This window comes from Coregonus clupeaformis, chromosome 9, assembly GCF_020615455.1.
Source record: "Coregonus clupeaformis isolate EN_2021a chromosome 9, ASM2061545v1, whole genome shotgun sequence".
NCBI classification, from domain to species: Eukaryota; Metazoa; Chordata; class Actinopteri; order Salmoniformes; family Salmonidae; genus Coregonus; species Coregonus clupeaformis.
Window position 1 is genome coordinate 2,949,492 of NC_059200.1, and position 17,325 is coordinate 2,966,816.

Sequence of the window (17,325 nt, forward strand, 5' to 3'; positions counted from 1 at the left end):
GAGAGGGAGTGAGAGAGAGAGAGACAGAGAGAGAGAGAGAGACAGAGAGAGAGGGAGTGAGAGAGAGAGACAGAGAGAGGGAGTGAGAGAGAGAGGGAGTGAGAGAGAGAGAGAGGGAGTGAGAGAGAGAGGGAGTGAGAGAGAGAGGGAGTGAGAGAGAGACAGAGAGAGACAGAGAGAGACAGAGAGACAGAGAGAGAGAGACAGACAGAGAGAGAGGGAGTGAGAGAGAGAGAGACAGAGAGAGACAGAGAGAGACAGAGAGAGAGAGAGAGAGAGACAGAGAGAGAGAGAGGGAGTGAGAGAGAGAGACAGAGAGAGAGGGAGTGAGAGAGCGAGACAGAGAGAGAGGCAGCGTGTTTCCCCTAGCGAGCAAGTAGCACCTGTTTTCTTCCACCTCTCAGCACAGCACAACCCAGCACAGCACTCTCTAGTTACTCTAACCAACCGAGCTCTTGGCTTTATGGATGGCTGTCACTTGTTTTTTATTGGAAAAAGAAATATACACAGTTAAATGAAAATGATCACCTTCCCTCTAGCTTGCTATCTCTGGTCTTTGAACCCTAAGCCTAAGTGTTTTAGAGAATGTTTAGTGCCCTCTGTGAACCATGAGGGCCATACTCAGTAGGAGCACACCGGCTGCTGCTGCTAACATGGCGTTTCACCCTCTGATGACTGTTGCATGCTGGGAGTTTGACACTGAGCAGGCTAGACTGTTTGGTATCCTCTGAGGCTCCTGTCTCTTGCATCATGGAGTTTAGATAAGAATACATAGTCTCTTAGCTTCACTTCAGCTCTCATCATCGTCTTCCCTCACTGTGTCTCTCAGACCAAAATCTATCCCCGGGCTAGCCTGATGCCCAATCTGTTTGTACTCTCTTGTCAACTCTTATGATCATTGTCACGCCAAAGGAGTTGGTAAGACCGCACAAACAGATCTGGGACTAGGCTATCCCCGGGCCAGTGGAGAGACAGACTTAGTGAAGAGGTCCATCCGGACATTTGGGGCTGATAGCTCATAGCTAGGCTGCTTGTTGGTTTTGTGTGATTGAAGCGATGTAACCCCTGACTCCATTGGATCCTGTGGGTGAAGGGATGACGTGTGGGTTAAGAATGTGTGATGGGGCTATTTAGGGGAGGAATGGGACAGAGAGACGGGGAGAAGGGGACAGGGACAGAGTGTTGGGATGTCCCAGAGGTCTGTACCCCTATAAATCTGTCAGGACGGTCTCCAGGCATAGGACTCATTCTGTCCAACCCCAATGGGCTACACCACACTGTTGCAAACAGTGCTAAAATAATGCTGAAATGCTAGTCCCCTCACTCACCCTTTTTCCTAGTATTGCATTCTCTATTTTGTTTATTAAACATCCATACCCCCCTCTTCCAATGTAGTCCCTGTGGCAGCAGTGGGGGTGTAGTTAATGTTCTGTAAGTGGTTAGAGGGGGCTCACTCCTGGATAATGAGTGGTGCTCTTAAGCCCCTCACCCCTGTCCCCAGACACCACGTCTTAATGAAGGGCTTTTCTGCTTTTCTCTGCTCAACCACCACCCGGCTGACCCCACTCTGTAAGCCCCACAGTTCCCCTGAGCCTTAAATCCAGCCCTTGGCATCACCACCACCTCTAACCGTAATAAATAAATAAATAACCTCCAACAGGCCTCATTCATTTATTTCCCATTCTAATGTGATATAAACCAGCACATTCATGGGACCACCACCCCACTACTACATAAAAACAGAAGATAATGACATGTTGGGAAACAGCAGGGCTGGTTCTTGTAAGGAACCAACATTGGGGGTGTATTTGTTTCCAGGGATCAAGGAGCCTGACAAATTACCCCTCATGGGAGGAGGTGGACACATCTCCTCCTCCTCCCCTCCTCTGCTCCTCTCCTCCTCCCGCCCCAGGAGTCTTCATTACGAGGAGAAGAGACACCTTCTTTTCAACGTTTCCTATTAGCACATTCTCAAAACAAGCCCAGGGACCTCAGGGGGAAAGAAAGGAGGAAGCTCTCCCTCCATCTGTCCATCTGTTAAGCCAGGGATGTTTTCTATCTAGAAGGAATGGTGATGGCGTGTGTGAGTGGAGCTGATTGGCGTGGACTATGACATGGATCTGGTCTGAGGATGGACGGACACTGACTGGTGTTAGTGTGAGTTAGGGCCAGCCTGAGTGGTGTGAGTCAGTACCATATTAAACTACAGAAAACAGACATTGTGTACATTTTATGGAAAGCTAAGCTGGCCTTGTTGACGTTTTAGAATCAAACATTTTGCGGAGGATTTTTCTGCTGGATTTCCCTTCCATTGTATTTAATAGGTATTATAAAGCCCAGGGATCATCAACTAGATTCAGCCGCTGGCCGGTTTTTTTCTTGAGCGGATGTTCAGGGGGCCGGAACATAATTACAAATTATTTGTAGACTGCAAGCCCAAACAGATAATACATTTGACTAAAACATAATAATTTCAAACCTTGCTTATATTTGTATACGATCACATACAGTGTATCTCTCTCTTATGCGTGGGAATACTTTGGAATAGATTTCCAAAATGAAAATCACTTGAAGCTGATTTCCTGATGTTTTTACAGTCTTTCATGTAAAAAACAAAAACAAAAATAACTTTTTTTTGTTGTTGCTCAGAATACTTAGGGGGTCCAAATGAAATCTGACAGTTGGTGAAATTGATATAGGCTATGTTGAAATGTTGTAATGATCTTACAAAGTGTGCTAGTTCAGACGGATACACTTTATCTGCAAAGTGTGTGTCTTTTCTTTTCTCCCACTGACAGATGTCTGGCCCTGTCTCATCTCTCCAGGGAGCAGTGGTCAATAGCTGTTACAGCAGATAATAGATATTGATCCCCTGGTCTATCTGCAGCTGGTCAGGCCTGACCCCTAATGATGGTGTCACATGTGCCTTGGTGCTTAAATCCCTGTTTAACATTCTACTGCTAATGGATGGCCTTTGTATGGAGCCTGAGAGAGAGGCAGGCGGGGAGGCAGGTGACCAGGCGTTGTCTGCGCTCTCTCTCTAGGCTGGCTCTCTGTCATATTACTGCTAGGCCGGTCCCTGGGGCCTCTGGGTATTCCTCTATGAGGCCGGGGGCCCCTGGGACCAGCCTAGCTGTAATACTACAGAGAGAGCCACCTCAGAGGCCTTAGCCTGCTATAATGGCGCTCCAGAGGGCTGCCTGCCTCACTGCCACGGCCCTGGGGAACCAGCCCAATCATCAGCTCTGCAGAGATTTAGCCAGTGTGTGTGTGTGCGTGCGTGTCCCCAGAAGCCCAGAGAGAAAAGTTAATTACTGGTTGTGTATGCACTGTCATCCCCCATGAGTCTCCCTGGTCCTGCTCCAGCTCATACACCATGCAGAGAGCTGACTGCTGATGCTACAGCACAGTGTCTGTCTGAGTAGGACCTACCTGCCATGTACAAGCACTGTAGAGGGGCTCTGTATAGGTCCTGTATATGGTATTATCAATTGACTTTATCAATGGACTGTTCTGTAGAAATAAGAAGAGTTTGTCTAGTGTTTGGAAGCACTTTTGGAGTTCTTATTTGTTGGAGTGAGCAGCCTGTGTGATTCAATATGAACTGTGTATGTGACTGAAGTACTGACCAGTCTCTCTTTTTGTGTTTCCATCTCTCTGTCCACAGTTCCAGATTTCAGCGTCGATGCAGCCTCAACCAATGACAGCCAGGAGCGTGGCGGCCTGGGCCTCTCCAAGGTGTCAGGCCTAGAGCGCAGCCAGGAGAAGAGCCTGGAAAGCTGCAGGGACACCCTCGTGCCTCCCCCCGCGCCCAGTGCTCCCAAGCAGCCCCTACTTCCGCAGCCCTGCGCGGCTGCCTGCCCCCTGCCTCTGTCCCTACCCACATCCCAGGCCCAGCCCTCTCCCCCCGGGTCCCGTCTGGCCCAGGCACAGGTCCACCAGCCCCCACGCTCCGAGGCTTCCCTCAGGCCTCAGATCCCCGAAGCCCTGCCTCTCGCTCAGGGCCAAGAGCCCTCTCAGGCCCCCCCACAACGGCCCCAGCACCAGCCTGAGCCCCTGTCCCACCCGCGGCCTCTGCCCACCCCCAGCCTGCACCCACACCCCCCGTCCCCCGCGCTACCGGCCCACCACCCCAGCCAGAGCCAGGCCGGGCTTCACCGATCCCCCTCACGCTGTGGGCCACACCCTCGCCCCCTGTCTGCCTACAGCAACAGCCTTAGCCTCAACGGCCTCAGGTGAGTCCCAAGTCTATTTACACCAAGATATTGTAGGCCTGTTTCTGTCTGTTTATTTTCTAGTGAATTTATGTTCTCTTTTGTTTGTGTGCTGTTTTGATATTGTGTAATGCAAAAAGAAGACCCTTTGAGACTCTGATCTTATGTCAGCATGTAAATGATTGGCAAGATCAAACCTTGAATTAGTATTGCGCTGAAACCCTCCAGCCAAACCACATCACTGACTCTCACTAGGGTGGTTAAACCACTGCCACTCCAGCTGAGCGATAAGTGCTTGGATTTATTAACCACCCACATTGTCATCTGCTGCTAGTAGCCTGCAGCTCTCTACCTACCAGTCACAGCTCTTTACCCATCTCTATGGGTCAGCTAGCTGTTCCACCAACCATAGTCAAGCAGCAGTGAGCCATGTATGTTAGAATACTGTGCATTAATTCAGAGCTCCAGGATAGCCCCCCCAGAGCTCCAGTCAGCCCCAGTCCCAGCGAAGGCTCTCCCGCTCAGGGAGGAGCTGGCTCTGTGTCTGGCTCCCTCTACCAGTGTGCCAGTGTGCTAGTCAGTGTGCCAACGGGTCTGGCAGCCGCTGTGAATAATCACAGGGTGGTTACAGAGACAGGCGGCAGCTGCAAATGAGCTTTTGGGCTTAGCTTGTTAAGATACTGCTACATGGCTCTGAGTCTCGGAGGGAGAAACCCACACACAACAAAAGTCTCTGCCTGGTCTCCTCCTTTCTCTGTCCTTTTTTATGCATGTACCTCTGGAGCTGCTTAAAGGGATACTTCAGGATTTTGGCAATGAGGTTCTTTATCTACTTCCCCAGAGTCAAATGAACTTGTGGATACCATTTGTATGTCTCTGTGTCCAGTATGAAGGAAGTTAGCAGTAGTTTGATAATGATAACTAGTGTTACCCATAGACTTCCAGTCATTGCTCTATCTACTAGCATGCGAGCAGATACCCATAGACTTCCAGTCTTCATTGCACCAACGCTAGTAGGATTGGCTCGCGAAACTACCGCTAACTTCCTTCATACTGGACACAGAGACATAAAAACGGTCTACACTAGTTCATCTGGCTCTGGGGAAGTAGATAAAGGACCTCATTGCCAAAATCCCGAAGTATCCCTTCAACTAGAGAAGTGTTCAAACACAGATGCTGTTCTATAATGTTTGCCAGTGGTGGTTATTTGCACTTATAAACTGGGTGGTTTGAGCCCTGAATGCTGATTGGCTGACAGCCGTGGTATATCAGACCCTAAACTATGGGTACGACAAAACATGTATTTTAACTGTTCTAATTACGTTGGTAACCAGTTTATAATATCAATAAGTCACCTCGGGGGTTTGTGATACAGTGGGGGAAAAAAGTATTTAGTCATCCACCAATTGTGCAAGTTCACCCACTTAAAAAGATGAGAGAGGCCTGTAATTTTCATCATAGGTACACGTCAACTATGACAGACAAAATGAGAAAACAAAATCCAGAAAATCACATTGTAGGATTTTTTATGAATTTATTTGCAAATTATGGTGGAAAATAAGTATTTGGTCAATAACAAAAGTTTCTCCAATACTTTGTTATATACCCTTTGTTGGCAATGACACAGGTCAAACGTTTTCTGTAAGTCTTCACAAGGTTTTCACACACTGTTGCTGGTATTTTGGCCCATTCCTCCATGCAGATCTCCTCTAGAGCAGTGATGTTTTGGGGCTGTCGCTGGGCAACATGGACTTTCAACTCCCTCCAAAGATTTTCTATGGGGTTGAGATCTGGAGACTGGCTAGGCCACTCCAGGACCTTGAAATGCTTCTTACGAAGCCACTCCTTCGTTGCCCGGGCGGTGTGTTTGGGATCATTGTCATGCTGAAAGACCCAGCCACGTTTCATCTTCAATGCCCTTGCTGATGGAAGGAGGTTTTCACTCAAAATCTCACGATACATGACCCCATTCATTCTTTCCTTTACACGGATCAGTCGTCCTGGTCCCTTTGCAGAAAAACAGCCCCAAAGCATGATGTTTCCACCCCATGCTTCACAGTAGGTATGGTGTTCTTTGGATGCAACTCAGCATTCTTTGTCCTCCAAACACGACGAGTTGAGTTTTTACCAAAAAGTTCTATTTTGGTTTCATCTGACCATATGACATTCTCCCAATCCTCTTCTGGATCATCCAAATGCACTCTAGCAAACTTCAGACGGGCCTGGACATGTACTGGCTTAAGCAGGGGGACACGTCTGGCACTGCAGGATTTGAGTCCCTGGCGGCGTAGTGTGTTACTGATGGTAGGCTTTGTTACTTTGGTCCCAGCTCTCTGCAGGTCATTCACTAGGTCCCCCGTGTGGTTCTGGGATTTTTGCTCACCGTTCTTGTGATCATTTTGACCCCACGGGGTGAGATCTTGCGTGGAGCCCCAGATCGAGGGAGATTATCAGTGGTCTTGTATGTCTTCCATTTCCTAATAATTGCTCCCACAGTTGATTTCTTCAAACCAAGCTGCTTACCTATTGCAGATTCAGTCTTCCCAGCTTGGTGCAGGTCTACAATTTTGTTTCTGGAGTCCTTTGACAGCTCTTTGGTCTTGGCCATAGTGGAGTTTGGAGTGTGACTGTTTGAGGTTGTGGACAGGTGTCTTTTATACTGATAACAAGTTCAAACAGGTGCCATTAATATAGGTAACGAGTGGAGGACAGAGGAGCCTCTTAAAGAAGAAGTTACAGGTCTGTGAGAGCCAGAAATCTTGCTTGTTTGTAGGTGACCAAATATTTATTTTCCACCATAATTTGCAAATAAATTCATTACAAATCCTACAATGTGATTTTCTGGATTTTTTTTCCTCAATTTGTCTGTCATAGTTGACGTGTACCTATGATGAAAATTACAGGCCTCTCTCATCTTTTTAAGTGGGAGAACTTGCACAATTGGTGGCTGACTAAATACTTTTTCCCCCACTGTATATGGCCAATAAACCATGGCTAAGAGCTGTGTCCATGAAATCTGCGTTGCGTCATGCCTAAGAACAGCCATTAGCCGTGGTATATTTGCCATATACCACACCCCCTCGGGCCTTATTGCTTAATTGAGAGTGTTTTGAAGGTAGTGTTTTAATACATCCTGAGATTCAGTGAAGAGTATCTTGAGGAAAATGAGATGCGAAACCTTTCTGTCTGTTAGAGCTTCGTATTTACTATATATATGGGGAAGAGTTGACTTATGTGGAAGTGTTATAAAAAAATAAATAACTCTCTGTCCTTCCCTCTCTCTAGCAGCAGTCAGAGCAGTACCCCGGGCGGTACCAAGCCCCACGGCCCCTCTGGTCCGTCCCCACACCTACCTCACCACTTGCCATCCGGCTCCGTCGCTGCAGCAGCAGCCACCGCCTTCCCCCTGCCCCTCCCAGCCAATCAGATTGCTCCCCACGGCTTCCCCCCCACCCTGCAGTCCTCGCCACACCCCCACCACCCCAATATGTTTGCGCCTCCAGCGGTCTTGCCCCCACCTCCGCCACTGACGTCTAGCACCCTGCCGGTCCCCGGAGGACACCCTGCCGCTGGGACACCCTACTCAGGTAGGCACATGTACCAGGCTGCCCCCACGTGGACAGGCAGGAGAACTGCACCACAACAACAGCTGGCACAAGACACAGAGCAAAGCTGTAAATTCTCATGGCTTTTGTAGCAGAAACCAGGTCATTTGTGGCATGAGAGGTCCTTATGTAGCACAATACGTATTAAACTGTGACCGGGAGCGAGAGAGAGACGGACATAATGTTACCTTGGTGCTAATTTATAGGAGACAGAGACTGACGGCTCAGGATTGCACACGTTAGCTGCACTCTGTGCCATCTGTTTGTCTATAATAGTGCAGTAGATGCAGACAGGTGTCCTGTCCTTCCCTCTGTCTATATTCTGTTGTGTTTGATTAATTGATTGATTGATTGATTGATTGATTACTCAAACAACACACACTATTTTTCCAATCAGGCCATGTGATGAAAGTGATTATGCCCTCTCCTGTCGTGCCAAACTGTGATCGAATGTGATCATGATTTAGTAACGCTATCGCTATGAGCAATTCTCACTTTCACAAGGAAATGTGTTCATCTCACCGAAATCAATTCAGTCCATACAGAATCATTTTTATGAAAGCATGTCAAATGCATTAATCTATTTCTCCCTAACCTGTTGTGAGCCAGTCAGTTAATCAACACCTCTGGTCTAAAATGGGGTTAGAGGTTTTCATATAATTGCAATAAAGGTGCTGGCTCTTCAAGCAGCAGGCGCCATTCAGGGATGTCCTGTGTGACTCCCATAGTAAAGACAATACATCCTGAACATCCTGATTCTCTATCGTGGTTTTAATGTGACACGTGTCTAAGACTATAGATCCTCTGTAATGGTTGTACTGTACCTCCATGGATATTGTTACTCTCACTTAAAACAGATCCTGCCTTTCTAGGGAGTTTTTCCTAGCCAACGTGCTTCTACATCTCCATTGCTTGCTGTTTGGGGTTTTAGGCTGGGATTCTGTATAGCACTTTGTGACATGCTGATGTAAAAAGTGCTTTATAAATACATTTGATGGAAATTTGAAAGCACAGACACTTTCACTATCATGAGTATTCTTACTCTTCTTCTCCTTAGCTGTTATAGAACAGATCCAGCACAGACAAACAGATACAGGTCCTGACCATGAGTCTCTTCTTTCCTCTTCTCTCCCTCTCATTTCTCTCTTCTCCAGAACAAGACCTGCTGCGCCAGGAGCTCAACAACCGTTTCCTCGCCTCGCAGAGCGCCGACCGCGGGGCCTCCCTGGGCCCGCCCCCATACCTGCGCACCGAGCTCCACCAACACCAGCACCAGCATCAGCACCAGCACACCCACCAGCACACCCACCAGCACACCTTCACCCCCTTCTCCCACGCCATCATGCCAACCCCTGCACCCCCCATGGTGCGTACCCCAGCCAGAAATGTGAGGATAAGTAGAACACCACTCCGGGGTGGGAGGAGAGGGTTGGGGTGGACTGGTGGGTGAGGGGGGTGGGTAATGATAACAATGTTATCAGGTAGCTTAGTGGTTAAGAGCATTGTGCCAGTAATCGAAAGGTCGCTGGTTCTAATCCCCGAGCCGACTAGGTGAAATATCTGTCTGTGCCCTTGAGCAAGGCACTTAACCCTAATTGCTCATGTAAGTCATTCTGGATAAGAGCGTCTGCTAAATATGTAAAATGTAATGATGTTTTATTTTACTGAGCATTTACAGTAAAAACCTCAGTGATTGGTGTATATGCATTAACCATTTTTTTTATTTAACTAGGCAAGTCAGTTAAGAACAAATTCTTATTTACAATGACGGCCTACCCCGTCTAAACCTGGACGACGCTGGGCCAATTGTGCGCCGCCCTATGGGACTCCCAATCACGGCCGGTTGTGATACAGCCTGGAATCAAACCAGGGTCTGTAGTGACGCCTCTAGCACTCGGGAGCAATGGGGTGGAAAGGATAGTGTTTTTGAACACGAGTGTTTTAATACAGTACTGGTACTATAAAGGTAGCCCCAGTCTTGCTGGAGGGAAATCTTTTTTTTTTGTGGCGTGCCTTCTAATGATGACCATGTGTTTCTCCATTCTTTACCACAATGATGCCTTTCTTCTCCCAAAAACTCTTTCTAGTGTTTTCTCTGGCTTATTTCGGGCACCCCAAACTTGAATGCAGCTATTTCTAAATTGGCAATAACTGCCCCTGAGGCAGAGTTGTTTAATTCTGGGCCAGCTTTGAGAACATAATACCAATTTAATCATTCTGTCTTAAATGACATCATGTACTGTAGTTAGTGGAGTTTTCATTATAGGAGAATGCTTTGGGTTTGGAGCCCCGCTGTTTGTCTGGGGCCACAGGCACTGTGTGGCTGTCCCTCTGAAACAGGCCTGCTCGCCAGCCCTCTCTCTAACACATACACAGACACACCCATGGTCCCAGACAACGGACACACACACTTGTTTTTCTATCCTCGTGGGGACCTAAAATTTATTTCCATTCAAAATCCTATTTTCTCTAAACCTTACCCTAACCTTAACCCCTAAGCTTAAAATAGCCTTTGTCCTCATGGGGACGTGGGAAATGTCCCCACGAGGATAGAATAATATAAGACCACACCCCCCTACTGTAACCGCAGTACGTTGCTCTGAAGATATTCCTCAAAGGCAGATTGGCTAGCGCTCTGACAGCTAATGAGGACGTTAAAGTGTTTTTACGGCCGCAGTGTTTATACTTGACTGGGGAAATGTTTTCCCTAGGTCCACATTAAACCACTAAAACCTCCCCAAATGAGACACAGGGCTACACAGAGCTGCATAGTTTATGAGCTCTTCAGTCGCTCACGAAATGGGAGAACGAGAGACAGGGAAAGTACTCTTAAGGCTGAGGATGACGATGTGGTCAAATGGCTCCTCTGTCTTCTTGATTCACTAAACAGCCCAGTCTGACATGTAGATCATTTACAGTTGCTTCTCTTTAACTGCTGCAATATTCTTTCCTTGTTCTTAGTTCTGTTTATTTCCTTCCTTCTACAGTTTGAAAAATTCCCAACAAAAGTTGACCCCTTCTACAGACACAGCGTGAGTTTCTCTATGTGTTTGTGGGGTAGTTTGTGCATTCAGTATGTGCCTCTCCATCCATCTACTCATGCTATATCATGTTGTAGTTCTGTGTGTATTTGTACAGTAGCTCCCATGCCTCCACCTCTGCTTCTGCTCTGAGAGAATACATTTTTGTCTTACCCATCACAACGTGTCTGTCTGCTAACACAACTGTCTGCTTGCTCATTCATTCACTACTGTACCATTCACACAATGGAACCTGGCTGAATCATTGCAACCCCCTTCCTACTCAACTGAATAGAACCAATTCTCAATTGAGTTCAATGGCTGTACCAAGTGTGTGGTGTGTGTGTATGGTGTGTGTGTGTGTGTGTGTATGCCGCTAAATGCCTTTGTCTCCACCACACTTGACCTCTGCCTTCAATTACTGCTCTGCTATTCAGAGGCATTCAACTGTTGTGCATGTTGTGAATCAGAGTAGCAATTACATGTTAGTCAGAGTTTGGTCTTAATTCATCTCACTGCTATCACCACCGTTAGGAGGGGTAACCCCTATTTAAAATGAGTTCATTAATGTGGAAGTGTATTATGTAAGCCTCAACAGACAGACACCCATTGTGATTGTGTAGTAGGATTCTTTCTGCTGAGAGAGTTCAGTTTTACTCTCAACACTAGCTAAGACTAGCTAATAACTGTTGATTTGTTTTAGTGGCTAACAAGTAATTCATAGGCTATTACTGTGTAATTTCCATGTTAATGCTTAGTAAATCCCTGGTGATTTCAGTAGCAAAGTGTGACTGTTTTAGTTTAGTTTAACACTTTGAGGTACTAAGGACAGTGAGTTGTAGCTACCTGACCGACAGCGGTCTGGATGTTGATCCCTAGTGATGGTGGGTTTGTTGTGACATCATCATGTCTGTCATGTTGTTCCCTGTACCCCGGCCCCCCTGTACCTGTCATGTCATCATGGCCCCACTCTCCTTAATCTCAGTGTTCATACAGCCGCTGTCCCCTGAACAACACAACACAACACCACACCCATCCTCACTCCTCTCTCTGTTCCCTCTCTTCTTTTCTCAGCTGTTCCACTCCTACCCCCCGGGCGTGTCCGGCATTCCTCCGGTGATCCCTCCGACCGGGCCATTCGGCTCGCTGCAGGGGGCCTTCCAGCCCAAGGTAGGGGCCACAGGCCAACACCACACACATACATACATACATACATACATACATACATACATACACAAACACACACCCAGGGAGTGAACATGACAAACACATCTTCATTGTAGAGGGTGCTCTCTGAAGACCAACACACAGCTAAACATACTTTATCAGAATAGGGACTGGACTGTGCATGTACACACTAAAGACTGAGACGATGCTCCCCATACCTCCTCTCACAATGAGCTCTCTCTGTGTTCTGCAGACTTCTAACCCACTGGATGTGGCCTCAAGACCTGGAGCAGTCCCACACACACTCTTACAGAAGGACCCCAGGGTAAGCACCCTAGCTGGACACACTGACACATTCAATAATGAAGCCATGCATAGTTGCTAATTAGGAACGCCTGAGAGACATGAAAGTAACTGAGCTCTCTCTCTCTCTCTCTCTCTCTCTCTCTCTCTCTCTCTCTCTCTCTCTCATCTCTATCTCTATCTCTATCTCTATCTCTATCTCTATCTCCTCTAGCTAACGGATCCATTTCGGCCCATTCTCAGGGTAAGAATGCTTTAGTTCTCTCTCCCCTAAAAGAAAACTAAAAAGAAACGTCCCATAATGTGTACACAGTCCTTGAGAATCCTGCCTTTGAGGTTAACCATATCGTCTTCTTTTGCATTTGTCAAGAAACCGGGGAAGTGGTGTGCCATGCATGTCCATATGGCTTGGCAGATCTACCACCACCAGCAGAAAGTCAAGGTGAGACCTAAACCTTTGCACTTCCTTACACTCACAGACTGTAGAGAAACATTGTCTGTTGTGCTTCATTATAGTGTGGTTCTCTAAACCCCAATGTTTTATCATCTAAGCCCCAAGCTAGTTAAATTAGTAGTATAATCCAGCTTCCCTCCTGGAGAGAGATAGTATTGAGAGAGAGATTATTATAAGAGGACTGCCATCTTGTGGTACCTTCAGTGGTGTACTGGGGGGTAAATGCCGTTTACACACCTTTTTATTTGCATGAGCGTTAACCCACCTTTTGCAGAAATGCAATGAAAGTATAGGAAATGTTACTTTACTCACTGCGAACAGCTTCATGCCTTAGCTCTCAGATAACCAACCAAAGTGAACCCCTTCTACAGTCTGTATGCATGCTGCTGCTGTGTTGGCGATGGGTTTTTCATGTGCTGTTTCTCCCTGTCTGGCGTCTTCTAGCAGCAGATGCAGGTCGACCCACACAAGCTGGACTTTGGACTCAAGCCGGAGTTCCTGAGTCGACCCCCCGGCCCCAGCCTCTTTGGCACGATGCACCACCCCCACGACTTAGCACGTCCCGCCACGCTCTTCTCAGCAGCAGGTGAGTGCGGGTTGGTTAGTGTCCTGGGTAGAGGTAGATTGTCACCATAGAAATTGGATTACCAGAAGGGACAAAGCTCTTCAGACCAGGACAATTTGACTGGAACACTCATGGGTCATTCTATTTCTATGATTGACACAATATCTCCAGGACCTCCTCTCCACACAGAGCTAGATCAATCCCACTTGCCCCATAGAGAGGTCCATTTTTAACATGGAGGCAGAGATCAATGCTCTTGCCTCTAAAAAGGGACGCATCCTGCTTATCTTTACTATATTGTATCTCAGTTCAAAATCATTAGGGAAGCTATGATGCTACAATAAAATATTTGAGCTACATTACACATTTCTTTTTTATATAATGAAGATGTCTTACATCAACTCTTTCTCTTTCCCATGTCAGGTTCTACACACCCGTCAGCCGGCCCGTTCGGCCACCCGTCCCACCACCCTGGCAACTTCCTCACCCCTGCACCTCACTTAGGTAAGAGGCAGCACACACAGTGCACCTAGTCAAGTCAAACTTGATTTAAAGAGATACAAACATTAAAAAAGTAGCATTTCAACTGATCTTGAGGGTGTATGGAGCACTGACAAGTACAGTATGTCTGTGTCAGAAGCTGGTTGACCCAGTAAAGGAGCAATGTAGAGAGGGTGCTGACTGTGTGTTTGCTCTCTCTCTCTCTCTCTCTCTCTCTCTCTCTCTCTCTCTCACTCACTCACTCAGAGCCATTCAGTAGGTCTCCTTCGTTTGGAGGACTCGCCTCTCTCAGCACTGCAGCCTTCGGTGGGCTTGGAAACCCAGCACTAAGTGAGTTTCATCTCCATGACAACTATGTATATGTGTATTTGACAACCAAACATTTTGATTTCCTCTTAGATTATGAAAATGAATGTTGCATGGGGTATTCATGGAATTCTAACGTTAGAGTTGACCGACCGCCACACCGGGGAGATATGCCTTTTAACTTGCGTTTTGGTATTTTCTTCTTTCCATGTGTTGAATCCCTAACAGCGCCCAACTCTGTGTTTGGCCATAAAGACAACCCCAATGCACAGCAGCACTTCAGCAACAACCACGAGCCATGGAACCGGCTGCACCGCACACCGCCCTCCTTCCCCACCCCTCCACCCTGGCTCAAACCTGGCGACTCGGAGAGGAGTGCCTCAGTCAGCTCCCACGAGAGAGACCGAGACTCAGACAAGCGAGACACATCCTCCGTCAACAAGGACGACAAGGAGAGGTGGGTGTTATGAAGTGACAAACTCTGAATGTACCCTAAAGTTATACAACTGACAAACACTGAAATAGTGATACAAATTTAAATTGGACTTTAAAGCCCATTGTTGTGTGTGTCCATCCAGGGAAGCCATGGAGAAGCGTCACCAGACCCATCCGTCCCCGGTCCCCATCAACCCCATCAGCCTGTTGGGTCACAGCCGTCCCCCGGAGCCCCCCAGGAACCACCTGCACCCCAGCGAACCGCTCAGGGATAAGGACAAGCCCAAAGACCGAGACAGGGAGCACCCAAACTCCTGGAAGGACAATGGCACAGACGAGCACAAGCTCAAAGAGAATCACCACGGCGACAAGGACACAACGCCAATCATCATCGACGGGCGGGTGTCTGAGGATAAGGCCAACGGCAGAGGGACGACCTCACCCTACATCCGCCAGACCAGCCTGGACCGGCCCAACGGGGGCCTGGGGAGGGGGGAGAGGGAGGCCCTGATGGAGAAGAAGGGAGAGTTGCCCTCTCCCTACGAGCACCACAAGAAGAAGAACAACAACGAGGTGAAGGTAAAGGAGGAAAGGAAAGAGGAGCAAGACAGCCCTACGGACAGGGACAGACCCCTCTCTCACCCACACCCTCACCTCCACCCACACCCACCCCAGGTTCCCCCCACGCCCAGCTTCCACACCCACCCCCACCCCCCCTCCTCCATGGCGATGCCCATGGGCATGGCGGGCATCCACCCCATGAACAGCATCAGCGGCCTGGAGAGGACTCGAATGGTAGCCCCCTTCATGGGCATTAGCCCCATCCCAGGGGCAGAGAGGTTCCCCTACCCAGCCTTCCACTGGGACCCCATGAGGGACCCATACAGGGGCCTGGATATCCACAGACGGGACCCTCTGACTAGGGAACTGCTGCTGAGGAATGACCCCCTGCACCGGCTGGCCGGGCAGCGCCTCTATGAGGCAGAACGCTCCTACAGGGAACGAGAGGCTCATGACTTTAACCGCGACCACCACCACCCTCTAGCCCTGGAGCAGCGCCGGGAGCAGGAGGCCCGGGCCCACCTGGAGGAGCGCGAGCGCCTGCACATGCTCAGAGAGGACTACGAGCACGGCCGCCTGCACGTTGCCATGCACCACCCGGCCCTGGAAGGCCACCTGCCACACCCCCACCCCGGCCTCATGGCCCCCGGATTACCCAGCATGCACTACTCCAGGGTCAGCCCCTCGGCCGCCGCTGCAGCATACGCCGCCCACGCTGCCGCAGCCGCAGCCCACCAGAACGGTATCCTGAACAAAACACCACCCACGGCCTCCCTGAGCGCCCCGCCCCCCCTCATCCCCACGCTGAGTGCCAGGCCGGGCTCCCCCAGACGGACTATGCCCCTCACCACAGACATCAGAGACAGACCGTCAGCCCACAACCACAAAGACATAGAGGCACGGTGAGCAGAGCGGGGTGCAAACCTCACCCTGGACTACAGGCAGACTCTGCCCCATGCCCTGTGTCTGACAGAATTACTAACACTGAACTCACACCAAGCACTTAGCTTTGGGAAAACCAGACTGTACCATAGCTGTGAATAATATGTGGTTAAAAAACACCCACAGATGATGTTTTTGTAAAAAAAATAAAGGAGAAAAAAAAGGGGGATAAATGATGGAATAGAAAATGAGATTTTACTCAACTCTTTTTCCAGTTTGCTCCTGCTTTTTGTGTGTATTCTTCTCTTGTTTAGAAAGCGGCCTGGACTACCCTGAAGGTGTGTAGGTCAATAGAAACGGAACCCTCACAAAGACGTTTTAGAACGTACAGGTACTTCAATGCATTGACAGACAGCAAAGTATGTAGATATGTGTACAGTCAACATGCTCACTCCTTAAGTAACAAATCAAGGTACAAATATGCAAAAGGGTGTTTTGAAAGCTTTACTTTGAACAAATGTAAATAGAGGACTATTATTAAGAAGGAGGAAGTGTAGAATGTGCTTTTTGCAGATTGGTTTTTGCTTGACGCAGCGGAAAAAGCATTGTACCAGAGACCTCCATACCCCCCATTCAACTATGCAACAAATGTCTGGGCTTCCACTCTGAAAGCCAGCCTGGTCACCACCCCAACTAACTCTGACAACACTGTATTCTCTCCACAACCAAGATCTCACAAACCCATAATAATGTATGTATCACTGAAATGAAATTCATAGTGCTCGTAGAAAAACACTATAACGTAGAACGGTATACGGTTGTGCAAACATAAAACAATTTTCTTAAAAATTATACAACGTTGTGGTGACAATCCTTAAAATGTCTATTATAGAGCTATTTTATTTTCAGAGGAATTCCAATGCCTGAAGTCGCCTAACAGATAGTTTAAAGTGAGCGAGATCACGTACCTATCAGTTACTTCAACAACTCAACTCCCACTACTAGTCTTGTTTTGGAGAGAATACAGCACATTTACAAAAATACACCACATTATCCCTTCTAAAGGAGTGTAAAGTATGTGTTTGGAAATAAGTTATGTTGATCTAATGGTGTATTAAAGTGCTATCCTAAGTTGTTGTATCTACAAAAATTAAAAAGACAAAAAAGCCAGTCTAAACTATTGATAGTTTGTTTCTAATGAGCAGAGATCTATTTTAGTAGTCCACTGAAGGTTTAGTTGTGCGCTTCAAAACTCTGTGAGAGCCAGATGTTGTGCAGTGTTTTTTTTAACCCCACATTAAAAATGTCCACT

General features: G+C 47.8%; 1 protein-coding gene across 10 annotated transcripts in view; it reads left to right on the forward strand.

The window, feature by feature from the left end:
* Positions 1-16,472, forward strand: part of LOC121573566 (autism susceptibility gene 2 protein) — a 493,378-nt gene extending 476,906 nt beyond the window's left edge. Inside the window, exons 7-19 of one of the 10 annotated variants that reach the window (XM_045222451.1) lie at positions 3,668-4,235; positions 7,500-7,801; positions 8,974-9,206; positions 10,807-10,851; positions 11,914-12,009; positions 12,260-12,331; positions 12,524-12,553; positions 12,680-12,751; positions 13,208-13,349; positions 13,752-13,832; positions 14,076-14,159; positions 14,352-14,592; positions 14,714-16,472. In XM_045222451.1, coding sequence (XP_045078386.1) covers positions 3,668-4,235; positions 7,500-7,801; positions 8,974-9,206; positions 10,807-10,851; positions 11,914-12,009; positions 12,260-12,331; positions 12,524-12,553; positions 12,680-12,751; positions 13,208-13,349; positions 13,752-13,832; positions 14,076-14,159; positions 14,352-14,592; positions 14,714-16,037 — 3,290 coding nt within the window. In that variant the 3' untranslated portion in view covers positions 16,038-16,472. The remainder of the gene's footprint in view (positions 1-3,667; positions 4,236-7,499; positions 7,802-8,973; positions 9,207-10,806; positions 10,852-11,913; positions 12,010-12,259; positions 12,332-12,523; positions 12,554-12,679; positions 12,752-13,207; positions 13,350-13,751; positions 13,833-14,075; positions 14,160-14,351; positions 14,593-14,713) is intronic. The other 9 variants (XM_041885653.2, XM_045222452.1, XM_045222455.1 and 6 more) reach the window with 9 other exon arrangements.
* The last annotated feature ends 853 nt before the right edge of the window (positions 16,473-17,325 follow it).